The 15,219-nt window shown below is 40.0% G+C and overlaps 2 protein-coding genes across 9 annotated transcripts in view; one reads left to right on the top strand and one right to left on the bottom strand.

Annotated features, from left to right (window-relative positions):
- Positions 1 to 4,704: 4,704 nt before the first annotated feature.
- The window catches only part of Nadsyn (NAD synthetase), a 44,113-nt gene continuing 33,598 nt past the window's right edge, over positions 4,705 to 15,219 (top strand). The window contains exon 1 of the mRNA XM_064695604.1: positions 4,705 to 4,840. The gene's annotated coding sequence lies outside the window, so the exon portion shown is untranslated. The remainder of the gene's footprint in view (positions 4,841 to 15,219) is intronic.
- The window catches only part of Nna1 (Nna1 carboxypeptidase), a 34,581-nt gene continuing 24,391 nt past the window's right edge, over positions 5,030 to 15,219 (bottom strand). Inside the window, exons 5-17 of one of the 8 annotated variants that reach the window (XM_064695602.1) lie at positions 14,914 to 15,056; positions 14,396 to 14,778; positions 14,063 to 14,333; positions 13,725 to 14,005; positions 13,508 to 13,667; positions 13,285 to 13,443; positions 13,063 to 13,228; positions 12,271 to 12,388; positions 7,940 to 8,075; positions 7,376 to 7,864; positions 6,545 to 7,053; positions 6,140 to 6,490; positions 5,030 to 6,084 (exon numbers count right to left, since the gene is read on the bottom strand). In XM_064695602.1, the coding sequence (XP_064551672.1) occupies positions 5,376 to 6,084; positions 6,140 to 6,490; positions 6,545 to 7,053; positions 7,376 to 7,864; positions 7,940 to 8,075; positions 12,271 to 12,388; positions 13,063 to 13,228; positions 13,285 to 13,443; positions 13,508 to 13,667; positions 13,725 to 14,005; positions 14,063 to 14,333; positions 14,396 to 14,778; positions 14,914 to 15,056 (3,875 nt within the window). In that variant the 3' untranslated portion in view covers positions 5,030 to 5,375. Of the gene's footprint in view, positions 6,085 to 6,139; positions 6,491 to 6,544; positions 7,054 to 7,375; positions 7,865 to 7,939; positions 8,076 to 12,270; positions 12,389 to 13,062; positions 13,229 to 13,284; positions 13,444 to 13,507; positions 13,668 to 13,724; positions 14,006 to 14,062; positions 14,334 to 14,395; positions 15,057 to 15,219 lie in introns of all 8 variants that reach the window. The other 7 variants (XM_064695597.1, XM_064695595.1, XM_064695599.1 and 4 more) reach the window with 7 other exon arrangements.

The raw sequence follows: 15,219 nt of genomic DNA, 5'->3' as shown, positions 1-15,219 counted from the left end.
TCAAAAAGTGATGACAAAAAGATTTCTAACGAAATTCTCAGCAGTCGTTAGCATCAAAACGAGAAGTGCCGAACTCGTTTTGACTGAGCTTCACTCGATCCTGGTACACAAATTAATTTTTTAACAGACGAACTAGCACAACGATTGCAGCTGCGTAAAGAAAAGACTAGTATCAGTTTACTTGGGATTGCTCAATGCAACACTTAAGTTAAAAAGAATATTCATACAGTGGTGGAGTCGCGAGTCAATTGCAGCGAGTTCTTGTTAGATCTGTGGATCTTGAAGACCATTTCTGGTTACCAGCCTGACCATACGGTAAATGTCAGTGGTGGGAAAATCCCTGAACTTGCGATTGGCTGAGCCATACTTTCACAAGCCACAGAAGATCGACATGCTCATCGGAGCTGAGAAGTTCTTCGAACTTCTCTCTGTCGGTCAGATTAAACAAGAATCGAATTTTCCGACTCTGCAGAAGACTCTTGTTGGCTGGGTTGTTGCAGAAATCTTGGTCATTGGAAGAGATGCCTTCAGCCAAAAATGTGTGAGAGCCACTTTAAAGATTTGGATTTAAGGTCGATTTAAAGTAAGACTGCCATTTATATCAGACCCCAATCAGTTTGGTAACTCCTTCGAGGATTCTAAGCGGCGTTTTTTGACGTTTGAAAGACGCTTGTCCCGAGATTCCGAGCTTAAGCGTATGTACTTAAAATTCATGCAAGAATTTTTAACATTGGGTCACATTTCTGAAGTAGATTATCAGATTCCAAGTACTTCACACTACTTCATTCCGCATCTGTTTGTTTTAAGACCACGAAGCACATCGACGAAGTTATGCTTGTTTTCGACGCGACCTGTCGGACATTGTCACAAATTGCGTTGAACGACATTCTTATGGTTAGAAAGACCATTCAAAGGAGCTATTTTGACTCTGCTTCAATTTAGACTCCACAAATAAGCATTGACAGCTGACATCAACAAGATGTATAGGCAGGTCATGGTGCATGAAACAGATTCGAGATTGTGGAAAAAGAACCCATCTGACTCTTTGGGGTCCTTTAGGTTAAACACTGTGACTTACGGCACTGCGCTGTAAACACTTAAACACTGAGATGAGCGAGTCATCACACCCTAAAGCGGCTGACGTTATCAGGCATGACTTTAATGTCGATAATTTACTGGTGCTGCATGCGTACAGAACCTTCAGACGACTAAGTTTCAAGTGTCGCAAATACTTCAAAGCGCAGGTTTCGAATTAATCAAATTGTTTTCGAAATCTCCTAAGCAGCATTTGATATCAAAATTGATTCAGTTGCAACGAATTAAAATACCCCGATATGTGTTTACAGAGCCAACTTCACCGATCTAGATACATGGTTTCGCCGATTCTTCAATAAGAGGGTTTGGCGCACACGTATATATACGCAGCCATACTGCAGAAGGTTGCCGTATTTCGTTCTTGAGATCCAAATCTAAAGTAGCCTCCCCCAAGACGAAGACCCTTCGCACCTTGAGTTGTGCGAGCGTCACCTTCTCGCGAATTATTGTCATCGAATCACAAATCTCATAAGATAACCGGTCGGTTCATTGGTCTGATTCCGAAGTCGCTTTATTGGATTCGGTCATATCCTTCGTCTTTGGCAACATTTGTGTCGAATCGAGTGGCTGAAATCCAAGAGTGGACAGAGAACGCTGAATGGCGCCATGTACCTACAAAGCAAAACCCAGCTGATATCGTCTCGAGAGGGTTTGCTGTTAACGAGTTACTTTCATCGATGTGGTTCGATGAGTCTTCGTTTTTTAAGGACCATCTGATGACAGATGTCATACGAACCTTAGAAGTACGTTTTTATTTAAAAATGTAAAAATCGAGCAGTACAATTGAAGAGTATCCCTACGGCGCTCGAAAGGAAAGAAGAGGAGAGTTGACGTCATCCCACGAGTTGAATTTAAAGATGACATAGATAAAGTTCGAAAAGGCACATGCATGTGTCGTCGCCTGCAACGTCTCAATCCATTTAAATTGAGTATAATTGCTCTTTTCCGTTGTTAGGAGTAGGGGGACTACTTGCAAATGCTCTTCTTTCGTATGATGCCAATCTTTCGCTTCGTTTTGAATATAAGCTCGCACTTCGCTAGAAGTTTTTTTAGATACGTGCATTTGACGAATTGTCATTCTGGCCTAAGAACCATCGTAAGTCATCTTGGTGAACGACTTTGGCTCATAAACGGTCTTTCGTCAGCGGTTCACTTAAAACTAGTATCTGACTTATCTACTAATAAATTTTTAATGGCTTTTTAAAGGTTCGTCGGCCGTCGAAGAGACCCACAGACCGTCTATACGCGTGAGTTGCCAGCTCGAATCGAGGAAGAGGCGGCGCGATTCGCAAATCGGCATCAAAAAGCAGAAGCAAATTTGCGTTTATACCGCGGCGATAGTCAAAGGAGTAAGTTCTCATACTGCTAGCCCTAGCAGTGATTGATCGGCAGAGTGACGGCGGTGCGTGCAAGAGAGGACGGCATCGTTAGGGTGGCAGAACTGAGCACGGTGGCGGACCTTTCAAACAGCCGATCCACAAGTTGGCACGGCTGCCAGACAAATGAAGCCCCAAGCGCTTCATAGTGGCCGGTGTTGGCGATGATCTGCGGATTGAATAATTAAATTGATTGAAAAGTTGATGTCTAGTGTAAGTTAGGTTTAGGGCGGAGGGAGAGCGCAATATAGATTTGTCCCTTGCTCTGGGAGCGAATTCGCCTCGCTTTGCCGCCGTAGCTTAATTAAGCCTTAAGAAGTTTATAGTTGTCAGTTGTCGAATTATAAAAACTGATCAGTACGAAGCGCACTAATTTCTATTTCTTTTTAAGCCACCAACAAATTTTCGCTAATAATTAAAAAAAACTATAATTTTTCACTTCTTATAATCTGGGGGAGAACAAACACATCGTAACACAGGCTAATTGTTCGATTTCGTTTTGTATTGTTGTATTTCGTTTTGCTGTAGTATTGTATAAGCCCGTTCGCTACAGATGGTATGTGAAGCAGAGTCGATGGTGATGTTGCTGCGCGCCACCCGGCGCGACACAAAAGTAAATAAGCAAGTTCGTAACAATTGTTTAAATTAAAATAAAGCTAAGTACCAACATGATCTTAAAGAAGAGCTAGTCCTGTGACCGACATTCGCTGATCTAGCATTTAGTCCAAACAAATCGTATTTCCGACAGCCAGTGCATGGGAACGCTGTAGACAGTATTGTTTCTGACGCGCGTCAGTATTGTTGTAGTCGCACATGCGGCGTTTAATGATAGATCATTAACAAAAATATTATTATTATTATGCATATTTAACAGGCTGTTGACTTATAGCTGGCTGGATGTGTTTACTTATATATACGCAAGTGCATCTGGCTGCGGTCATCAGTGGCCACCAGTGCATCGCGGACTTTCAATTTGACCATTTCCATCCAGATATATATAATTTATAAAATACCATACCATTATCCATATGTTTGCTCTTTACGGTTAGTTATCTATTTGTATATCTATATACAAATATATTTATAATGTAATGAGCTATTAAGTCACTAGCAGGCCACAATTTAACCATAAAATTTGATCGGCAAAGTAGCAAGAAATTGTTGCATATATACTTAACAGCTCACTACCACTAACTATACAATGCATAGACATGTCAAACAGCGGAATAATCGGATACCGATAAATCGTCAACGACTGAGCCCCATGGGTGTCCGCGACCATTTTAGTGTGCCCAGACAAAGTAAGACTGCTGAGAGTGGCAGCCGAACGCCGGCCTTGAAAGCCGATCGTTAAATATGAAGCCGCATCTCGCTCAGCGCACAACGTCGCTGCAGCTGATGCCTTTTCATAATATATGTATGTTAGTTTTTAATTCCTTACATCCCAAAATTGGTCCCCACAGTAAACAAAATAATTAATATATAATATATAAATATATCATTTAGGTCATTTAAGTTTTTAATGAATATAAATATATCAGATTCTTCTCATTATGCCTGACTGGACCAAGAAATACATGATAGAGCATTTCAATGTGTGTGCCTTTTGCTACCACGGGCACAAATGACACACAATTGAAGAAAATATCTCTGACTCGCGACAAACGCCGTGATCTACTTGTGCGCACACACGTACACAAACATATGTATGTTTGTAGATCTCGGGGTTTTTGAGAAGCTATGCAGAGAGAAAGAGATGCACACAAGCGCGCACAGCAATGAGTGGGAGCAAGGCAAACTCTGGACATGCATACACACATATGTATTTGGGCTGTAAGGATTTACAACTAACATACATATATTAAGAAATAGCATCAGCCGCAGCGACGTTGTGCGCTGAGCGAGATGCGGCTTCATACTGAACGTTCGGCTTTCGAGGCCGGCGTTCGGCTGCCACTCTCAGCAGTCTTACTTTGTCTGGGCACACTAAAATGGTCGCGGACACCCATGGGGCTCAGTCATTGACGATTTATCGGTATCCGATTATTCCGCTGTTTGACATGTCTATGCATTGTATAGTTAGTGTCACAACATTATAAAGATATCGCTAATATCAAACACCTGCGTTTCCCCTCTTACTGATTTTGGATGTGAATGTAGATGCATCCATAGTAAGAACGCACTATGTGTTTGTAGTTCTTATCGAAATATAGGTCCGATATAAACATCTGTAATCAGCACGGTGAGAGCGCACCGTCATTTTTAGGCATTTTGTTTACTATCACTTTATATTTACCTAAATTGAATTAAATTTAAGTTACGCACCATTTAAAACAGAATCTTGTATAAATCGATACGGGGCGAACAGGGTATGTAAAAAGATCAAACCCTAGTTTTCCAATCTCTATTGCTTGCCTATTCTGTGACCATTTGAGCTTAGATTTGTGTCAAAACCGCATTGCTTGATAAAACAGCTGCTGAGTTTTCAAGTAATTGTCATTTTAGGCATTATATTAATCTAAATTAAATTCCCTATCCGAGATTCCAATAACAAACTGTTAGATCAAAACATTAATTTTTATTGCGAAATTTTTAAGAAATGGCGGCCAAAAATTAATCATTGAATATTCAATACTTGATACAAAATATGGATATTATACGCAATGCCTATACTTAGGGGAATTTTAGTACCCCATAAATTTTGCTACATTTATGTTTTCACATTTTCCTAATTGGTCAAAATTGCACACATCGTTGTGCATTATTTCCTTAACAAATTCAAATTTGACTAAAATTTGGTTTAAAAACAAATTCACATACAAATACATGAAAGATTTTGATAAGGGGATGTTGTCGGTTATGGAGTCGAGGAATGTCCGGGAATCTCACTGCTTCAGCTATCTTTCACTTGGTAGCAACATTCGCTACCGTGCGGGACTTTCGCTTTTTCAACTTCGTTTTAACCTTCCGTACAAGGCTGACTGTGTCTAGGGAAATCCCTGCAACAGATTTGTTTGCTGGCAATGTGTTAGTATTGCGATATTGTAGCATGTTGTGTGCGCCAGTGGCGATTCCGCTGCTGCCACTCTTTATAAGCGACCCACCAGCATGACGCATTCGTCTCGAAACCCCACCACCACCTCCTGAATCCTGCTGGACCGCCGTGACGACTAGGCCACTAGCCTTGAACTTGTTAGATGTGCGTCCAGCAGAGTGTTGCATTCCACTGACAGATGCTGTTTGAGCGTGTTCTGTACCGCTGCCTGGTTGAGTTTTCAAAATCAGGCGTTGCATCTGAGTCATTTGTTGATGTTTCTGTACAGCAAAGTTGACGGAGCCTCTAGCACTGCTATGAGTCCGCGAAAAGCTTGTAACCAGCTGCGTCGTCTCAGCAATTTTAATCATACTGGATTTGCGCTTACTCTTACCAGCTACGCCAGATACATTGATAGCGTTACCACTAGCTGTTCTGGTGCTCTTGCTTGGTTTGCAAACGCGTATGGGGATCTGCGGATACTCAAGCTTGGCGCTAGTCCCGCCCATTAGGCGTGTGTTTGACGGCTGTATTTTCTTATGCTCTTGCTGCCAGAGTAATAGTTTTTGTGAACATGCGCTACAAAAGGTATGTTTACATTTTTCGGGAAACTGAAATACACTCTCTAACTTACTTAAATAAATCCACCTGCTCCAATTTGCGGGATCTGCGCGGCGCCCCTACATAGGGGGGTGGCACAGTTGCTGTAGTTGTTGACGATCCCGCTGCCGATGTCAACGGTTCCTTGTTGCCTCCTCCAGAGCCCCGAAGCGCTGCAGTCGCTGCTGCCGTAGCCATTACGGTTGCCATGTGAGCATTTGTCTTGGCCTGTCCTTTGTACCAAGCAAACGGTCGGACGTCGGGGTCGCCATGCGCTCCTGTCCAAATTTTTCGTTTCATTGAGAGTTTTACATGCAGGTCGTTAGCATGACTTTCAGTGCCATGTCTTTGAGGGCCAAGTGAGATTAGGTTGCTGTGTACACTGCTGCAGTAAGAATAGGCTTAGGTAATTAAGGGTACTTGAAATTGTAGCACTTACCGTCGCGGTGGTGTCTTATGAATCCTCACAGCTGGCTTTGATTCGTTGATAAAGTTGGGCCTAACACGGCTGCTATCTTGGTTGAGATTGTGCCAGGAATATGTACGTCGAGCACCTGTGGCATTAGTCTGGCTGTGCTGACTGCCTTGCTGCTCGGGCGCTGTACTAGGCGTCAGTTTGTAGACGTCTAACCTTTTAACTCCGCCTGGCCCGGTGCTCTTGGAGGGTGTTGTCACGATCAATTCTGGTGGCATGTAACCAGACTTCGGTTTTTGGACAACCAAGTCACCAATTTCTTCGATATAGCGGCGCTGCAACTCGCTCTGGAGTAGAGTGTGACGAAGTGGAGCCACTGCTCCAAATGTAACGTTACCAGCTGAGAAAAGTTCCTCATCGTCTGTAGAAAAATGCAAATCAGATCCCGGATCAGTCGTTGGCAAATCAAGCGCAGTGCGCACCAATTCGCCGCGCTTTTTAACAGGCTTACTTCGAACACGCTGCCGGCGATTCTGAAATATAGGAAACACGCGTGTACCCTTCAAAAGTTATATATATTTTATATTGGCAGTAAGCTATTAAGTTACAGCAATTTGTTAGTACAGTATGTACATTGTATATTGTGTTAATATGTTTATTAGATATTTATGGTTATTTGGTTTGATATTGCTCTTACTATTTATGTTTGCTTTAGATTCACAATAACTTCTTGCTTTCAAAACAAATGGAAACTAGAGCAGTAAGCGCAACATAATGCAAGCAACTGTAGGCTTCGGCATGCCGAAGAAATATTCGTTGTAGTATTGTGAGGTGGACTGTTGTTCTTAAATGTACCTTTTTTCGGCGAAAAATAAAAATACGTCGGTTGGCCAGCCAAAGTCGCAAATTGCGGTCGATACGCATCTTGCGGTTTAATGCTTTAGTCTTGCACTTTTCTGTGGACAGGTGTTTCTTTTTTTTACTGCGCTTACGGGAAGACTGTTTACCAGTCTGATTGACATCGTTGCTAGCATCCGTCAACAAATCTGAGGACTGAGATCCGTTGCTCTCAGAACTTTCGGAGTCAGGCGACTGGCGTGGCGTCTTGATCGTTATCTGAGCGCGATCTGGCGTTTCGCCGTTCACAAGTCTCTCGACATTACCGCGCGGTGAAATTTGTCCACCTCCACCACCAGTCGCACGCCTGGGACAGACCATCTTGCATCCCAATTTGTGGCGGCGACGCTTAAGCCGCGCCAGTGCCTTGAATTTCCTCTGAAGAACAGGTGAGAAGTATATTTGGTCCAAAACATGCATCACCTTGTGCATTCGGCGTACACGAAACTATTGGCAGTGGGCGAACGTATCGGTTGTGCTGTGAGCCGTGTTTTTAACAAAATATATGTGAGCCACACTTACCTTACGAATCTCATGCATGATCTCAGGCGAACTGGGCGGCGCGCGTATAGGCGCACAGCAAGGACCTTCTAGATCAGATGCTGTTATTGAATGTTTGCCTTCATTGTCGGAACTAGAACTGCAGTTTCCCTCGTCGCTAAAGTGTAAAATTAAAAGCGGAAGATTTGTTATTATATGTGTTGTACCCGCAAAGCTATGAAATCGTTGTTAAAATTTGTTGAAAACTATAACCAATCCAATCTTTTATCTATATACATATATATATATATATATATATATATATATATATATATATATAGCATTTTATTATCTGTTGGAAGGTGGTGCGAATTACTCAAACAACTTTGGTACCTCTTACATTTTCAACATTATTCATTCGATGCTTTAACTTTGGCGGTACTGATTACGAAAACTGGCACCTATAATTTGCCTAAGAATCGTTTTCGTCAAATCTATATTCGGCTGCTCCGGTTTCATAAATTATAACCAACCATATTTATGCAGGCAAGGGCAATGTGTTTGTGCAAATGACAAAGTATATACATATATTCTTGATAAGCATCAATAGCCGCGTCGATCTACCCATATCCGTCTGACTCTCCGTCCGTCATGTATGAACGTAAGGATCTCAGAATCTATGAGCTAGATAATTAGAATTGAACATAGGTCCGTCTAGATCTCGCGCAGTACGAATTTGTTTTCGATAATCGTTAACTTGCTCCGTGTTCAAGCAAGTATCTTTAATCTTATAGCTAACGCCACCTCCCCGCTACTACCTCAAAGCTATAAATCAACTTAATAAACGACGTGTTTGCGGCAGCTACCGCAAATTGCAAGAACCTGTGTAAGCGTGTGCGCACACACATTAATAGTCGTATTTATTGAATTATATCAACAGGGTTGCAATTGCGATTGTATTGTATTATGTGCCGCTGTCAATCGGTTTTTTTTTCTCAATGAAAATAAATTATATGCTTGTCGAGCAGAGGCGACTATATTAAATGATGTTTCGATTAAATACGCATTAAGTTGATTTAATTGTAAACTGCACACGTTTTTATGTTCAACACACAAATATTCAAACGAGCACTAATTAGAAAGACTCCAGCTTTCGCCTGACTAGGGAATACTCAACACCAAATGCACCTCGCAATAAGCGCTGGCTTGCCATCGCCTCATACCTCAGCCATAACATGACTTGAGTTAACGTAAAAAAAACCACTTAAATAGCAGCACATGCAAAGAGCACCGATGGAGGAGGGGGTAGTGTTATCCATAAAATGACACGATACTTGATTTGCTTATTCTATTCTAGAAGCTACATTTCAAAATTTATGACTAGTGTTAAGCAGGCGGAAACAAACACGTTCTACGCGGGCACTAAGAGGACCTAAGTTCAAAATTTCAAGTCTCTAGCTCTTCTACGTTCTGCCACACGTTCCTAAATATGGGCAGACGATAAAAGCGCCTAAATACGTCCTATGTATATACTTCAAGGTGTTTAATTGTTGCCTTTTGCCTGTTATATATATTTAAAAAAAAAACCGACATTTTAACGTAAATCGCACATTAAGAAACAATAATGAAACAATAATCCTACAAAACAACACTTGCCACCCATTGTGCAAAGAGTGAACATACAGCTATCTCAGCTGTCAGCATTTTACTATGGGAAATGTATTCTTAAATAGTACCGAAGTTTATAGTCCAAACTTTATGACATTATTAAAGGCATAGATATTGAAAGTGAGTGGGGCAAAGCGGAAGGTATTTAAAAAGTGAAATTTTAAATAAGTACATACTATACCAGAACCGAAACACCAAGTTTAGTGTATTTACTATGAAATATGGTTCAAACAGTACGACCTCGCTCAACGCAACCTATTAAAATTTGACCAATTGCGAAATCTGAGGTGGTTGCAAAAACCGAGGGAACATTTTCTGTTGGCCACGAGACCTATTTCCAAAAGGAGATGCCTTTGCTAACCATTAAAATTAAAGAAAATCGAATAGTTCTGTGTTCAAAGCATGGATTTCATTTTACTTTATTAATTTTTTGAAAAATTGAGAAATTGTGGTCTGTACTTTTTTACTTTTATACTTTTCTGAGCAGCTGTTTCTACAATGTTAAGAAATCGGGTGCTGCAATAATCGAGGAGTTGCGTGTAACGAGGGTTGCGTTGAGCGAGGTCGTACTGTATATATATTTATACTAACGGGTATAACCCGGCCTTGCCCGTGGACGTATGAAATACTTTTTTTCAAAATGCTTTCAAAATAATTTTGAAACTGATCGGACGGAAAGCAAATAACTTTCATATAATTGTTTTCCGCCAATTTACCACTGTTGCGGGTGGAATTTCCCAAATCGCTGAAAAACTTTTTCGTTAAACGCGTATGTAGAGCTTTCAAAATAAGTTTGAAGCAACTCGGACAAAACTTAGCCCAAAAAATCTTTGAATCTTAATGGAATCCTTTTCTACTTTTATGTGACCACAGTGATCGTTTCGTCCCTTGTGTTACTCAGATCGGCGGTTCAATAATGATCAAATTTGGACTTTCAGTTGTCCAGGATCTAGTGTTTCCACCCCAACTTTTTTTTAAAAATGTGGTAATAATTTTCGCCTTGTGGCAAGGAGCGTTTTCCTGGAGAATAAATTCTTCCCCGATCTGTGGCTTCATAGAACCAAAGGCAATATAAACACTAAGATGAGTAACGCCCATACATTTGCATGCGAAGAAAAATTTCTAGCCTGGCTTCCTATCTGGCCTTTACGACTTCACACAACAAGGCAGCCGACTGCTGTTCGTTCAGAAGAGCGAATGCCGTAGTCGCGGTTTGCTGATGCTGACACGAGCAACGAAGTTCGTCGCCAGCCTGCCTTCAGCAAAGCTGGTCGATGGTACTTTGCGTCGCTTCGTTTTCGAAGTACATTGAGCGAAAAGTTTTAAACTTACGATCGACGCAAAGTACTTTGGCTTTATCCATGAAATGCATGCTTTATTTAAATGATACATTACCCTAGATACTAACGATTAACTTTACAGGAAAATTTAAGAATAAAATAATTTTTTTACAAGGCGCAACTTGTGCAATAACTATGTTAAGAAAATATCACACATAGATTTATTTCAATTTTGTATTTGGACAGTGTATGCTCGAGAGAAGTTCTTGTTCAGCCAATGGCGTGCAAGCACCTATGTTTGTATGTGTGAATTATGCATGCATAACTATATCAAAATATGTATATGTATATGTGTTGTTATTCACTGCCTTTGCTTTGGGTGGTGAAGAAATAAATTTTGTTTTTTAGCGCTGATCATGCACGACCTATTCAAATTTGTATTCACAAATGAATGCATGTTGTGTACTGAGGTTTTGAAAATCGATGCGAATATTTATATAAATTCTAAATTAACTTATTAATTAAATTATTATAATTTTCAAGAAATAAAGCAATGAAATTAGAGCGCAAATTGTGTGTTTCCAAAAATTAATTTTATCAATTTTTTTTTTGTTGAAATTATTTTTTACTCCGCCGGTCGAACTAGCTACCGACGTATTTAATTTACCCTATTTGATTTTTTTGGCACTCTTAGTTTTTAATAACATAAAAATAATAATAAATAATTAATGATTTAATTTAAAGAATGTAAATATTTGCGACTACTTTAAAAAGTACACAGCATGCATTCGTATGTGAATACAAATTTAGGATAGGTGCATGATCAGCGCTAGAAAACTAACAAAATTGATTACTTTGCCAGCTAAAGCCAGAGCTGTGAATAACAACACATTCAAATATGCTGATATGTATGTATACTAACACACATACAAACATAATTGCTTGCATGGCTCTCATAGAGCCGAAGCGCAGAATACATTCTATTTTTAACTTTTCGCTTTTTCGGCTGTGAGAGCGCAATGATACTGATTTCGTTTTCGTTCTCAAATTTCAAAAAAGCAAGCTGCATAGAAGCATTTTGTTGTATGGCGATACTCATGTTAGTGTTTATATTGTCTTTGGTTTATCTACAGTGTTACATAAATTTGCAAAAAAAAAATCATTAAACCCCTTAACCCATGTACAAATTTTTAACTTTCAGGTCACATCCTCCCCCATTCCCTACAAAACCAGAGAAACTTATTTAGGTAAATACACTTTTGCATCCGATAAACATCTGACTATAAAAGTTAGTCAAGAATGCAATGTGTAGGTGTAGACTAAATAAGTTAAAAAACCTCTGATTTAGGCCGACTTACATACGTGCTCGCATATATGTTTTAATATCAGCTGCCTATGCTGATATTGTAGGGAAACCATACCTACCTTGAGTAATCGGATAGCGGTATGTTTAATGGTTCGTCGGCGCTTGAGCCTTCGCGCATCAGTCTTTCGATTATTTTAGAGCGTAGTCTTTCCTGTTGTTTGAGTAAATTTAAAATCTATTGTAAATGTTAATGCATTAGGATTAGTGAAAATATAAAAAAAGCCGAAATAAAGGAATGTAAACATTATGTAAATTTAAAATTAATAAGTTTTGATATAGTTTGTAAAGCTAGCTGAAAACATACAAATATAAAATAGCGTCTAACTACGTCAATTGTTTTATTTAGACAAATATTTTTACAGTGTACTGCAAGTTATTTGCGAGCTACAACAATACTACTTAATTTATATATGAAATAAAACATTGAGTAGTATGACTTATGTGCCTGTCGGTGCTGTGTGCTTATAATAAAGTATATATATATGGTAACTTTTAATCAGTGAGTTCAATAAAATATTAAAAACGGCGATTAGCGATAGATAGCATTCAAATTCATAATTTGGCAACATAACTCATTTTTAGATGGAAATAAGTCTCTGGTTTAAGCCATTGCTTTACTCGCGTAGTATCTTCTCAATTTTGTTTACATAATGTTGTGTCGGGAATAATCAGCACAACAGCAACACAATTACAACACAATTACATATTTTTACCAATTTAATAAAAAGCGGTTGACTGCGGTATGTTTTGGGATGTGTGACTATGCATACGTGTAGTGAGTAAAAGACATTCCTAGGAGACACTTCTCTCCACAGAACGTTTGACTTTTAATTTGCTTATAATACATCCCTGATCGGCCATTTTTTGTAATTTCAATGCTTTCTGTTCGCGTTTCTCGCGTTTTCTTATCTTTTTGATTTGCTTAAATAATTTGGCATGTCGTTTTACTTTGTTCGGGTTTTCATCACAGTAGTCCAATAAAGTCTCACAAAATGCGCGCCCCATATGCTCATAATCCTGAAAAATGAAATCAACTATTTTTTGCTCTACAATGGATCTCACCAAAATCTTACCTGTGTGTTAAAGTGGGTGCCTTTACGCGAGCCCAACGAAGAGCCGCCAAAAGAGGCCTCAATTGTGTAGCTGTTCGTGATGCCCAGCATCCAAACAACAATGCGTCCTGTCCCTTCCTTGCTCCGTTGTATCTTAAACTTACAGCTCTCAAACGAGAACTGATGAAGAAAATATTTAGATTCACAAAGAAAGAACTCAACTGACAAGAAACATCAGACATACCCGATCGGCGCTGTTTTTGTGCAGCATTAACGGAAAAACTTGCTCGGTAAGCCGCTTCTCTGGGTTACGCTTGTTTTCGCAGCCATATATAAATATATTATGTTTGCGTGAATGTGCGTGCATATCACAGTACATGGCTACTCCACATTCCTCAATCAGTCTAAAGATGTTTAAAATGTAGATCAGGATTGTTAGGTTAAGTTGATCCTTCACCTACCTTCTAATCATGGCTTTTGTATACCAAATAGATGGATAAGTCTCTCTTATAACTGTCCGATATTGACGATTCAAATCCTTGCCCGTTAGCGAGTTGCGAGTGTTACCTACGATGACTCCATCCGGATTCAACATGGGTACCAGTTTGAAGATAAACTTGTGGCGTAGGCGCTTAGCTACTGTAGAATCACCAGTTATAAAGTCCATCAGACCCTTCATCATCCATGACGATGGCGTCTCGCTGGGATGCACTCGTGCCGATACCACAATTGATTTTTTACGCTGGTAATATAATATAAACGCACTTTTAAACAAGCTGCTACTTTTACAGTGACTTACCCTAATGTTGTCCTCATTATTGGATGGTGCCGTAACGGTTAGATAATACACATTATTTCCAGCTAGTGTGCGGCAGAGAAGACGCAGCTTACAAAATTTTGATTTTACGGGATGACGCTGTATTTCCATCAAATAGTCCTGCAAGTCGCTGTAGGTGTACGGGTAGCTATGGGCAAAGTACACCGTATCATCATCGTGCTCAAACTCAATTGTAAAGGTCAGTGTGTAACTCGAGTTATCTTCATCCTCTTCATTAGTATTGTTGTTGCTTCTGCGGTGAAATTTAGAATTTGTCTTTAAATCGTTATATTAAGGGAAAGTGCCCCCACTTACTCATCATCATTACGATAATATGAAATATTATTGCCACATCTTCTCCAGCCTTCGTTTTTATCTTTAGCACCCAAATTAGAGTACATGACTGGTCGCATTCCATCGTTGTAAAGGCTATCCGACTTCACCAGATTGACAATGGAGAAGCGATAAAGCATGTTACGGCGAGTGCGTCGAACGCGAAAGTAGAACCACTGCTTGGAACGACTTGTATATAGATCGGGACGTAGGTAGAGCTCATAGTAGGTGGGCGTGATTTGCACTGCCTTAGCCAAATTTCCGGACTCGAAGCGCGACTCAAACTCCAGACTATCAGACTCGTCTGCGTTCATGGGATGGCAGTTCGTCATGTATTTTGCGCCGCCAACCGACGAACGACTGAACTGGATTTGGGGAATATCATAGGGAAGAGGTTGAGATTGAAAAGATGCCCGTTCATTAAAATTATTCTCTGAACTGGGTTTATCGTTAACTTGTTCATAAGTGCTAGTATTGGTGCTAGTACTTATATGCGTTACCCCAATATCGTTTGGAATTGATTCAAAGCCTCGACGACGCCCCCTTGCGACAGCTGCAACTGCTGCCGCCATGCTCACGGTTCTTGTGCAAATTGGTATTGGAACCGAAGGAAATGGCTTTAGCTTTCTATCATCGGTGGCTGCTGGGGGTAGAGAGTGTATTTTACTGTTTTAATTGTTTTTAAAGTAAAATTAGATCACAGCGCGAGTTAAATACTCAGACTCAAACACAACACAATTTGTGAATTGTTCTCATTAATCACAATTTCTCAAAACCTATTATGTTTGTGGTCACCGATAATTTTA

Source organism: Drosophila montana, unplaced genomic scaffold (genome assembly GCF_035044405.1).
Source record: "Drosophila montana isolate Dmon_TW-CO22-7 unplaced genomic scaffold, ASM3504440v1 contig_3832_1, whole genome shotgun sequence".
Classification (NCBI taxonomy): domain Eukaryota; kingdom Metazoa; phylum Arthropoda; class Insecta; order Diptera; family Drosophilidae; genus Drosophila; species Drosophila montana.
The sequence above is the reverse complement of the archived record's forward strand: the minus strand, read 5'-3'. Positions and strand labels throughout refer to the sequence as shown.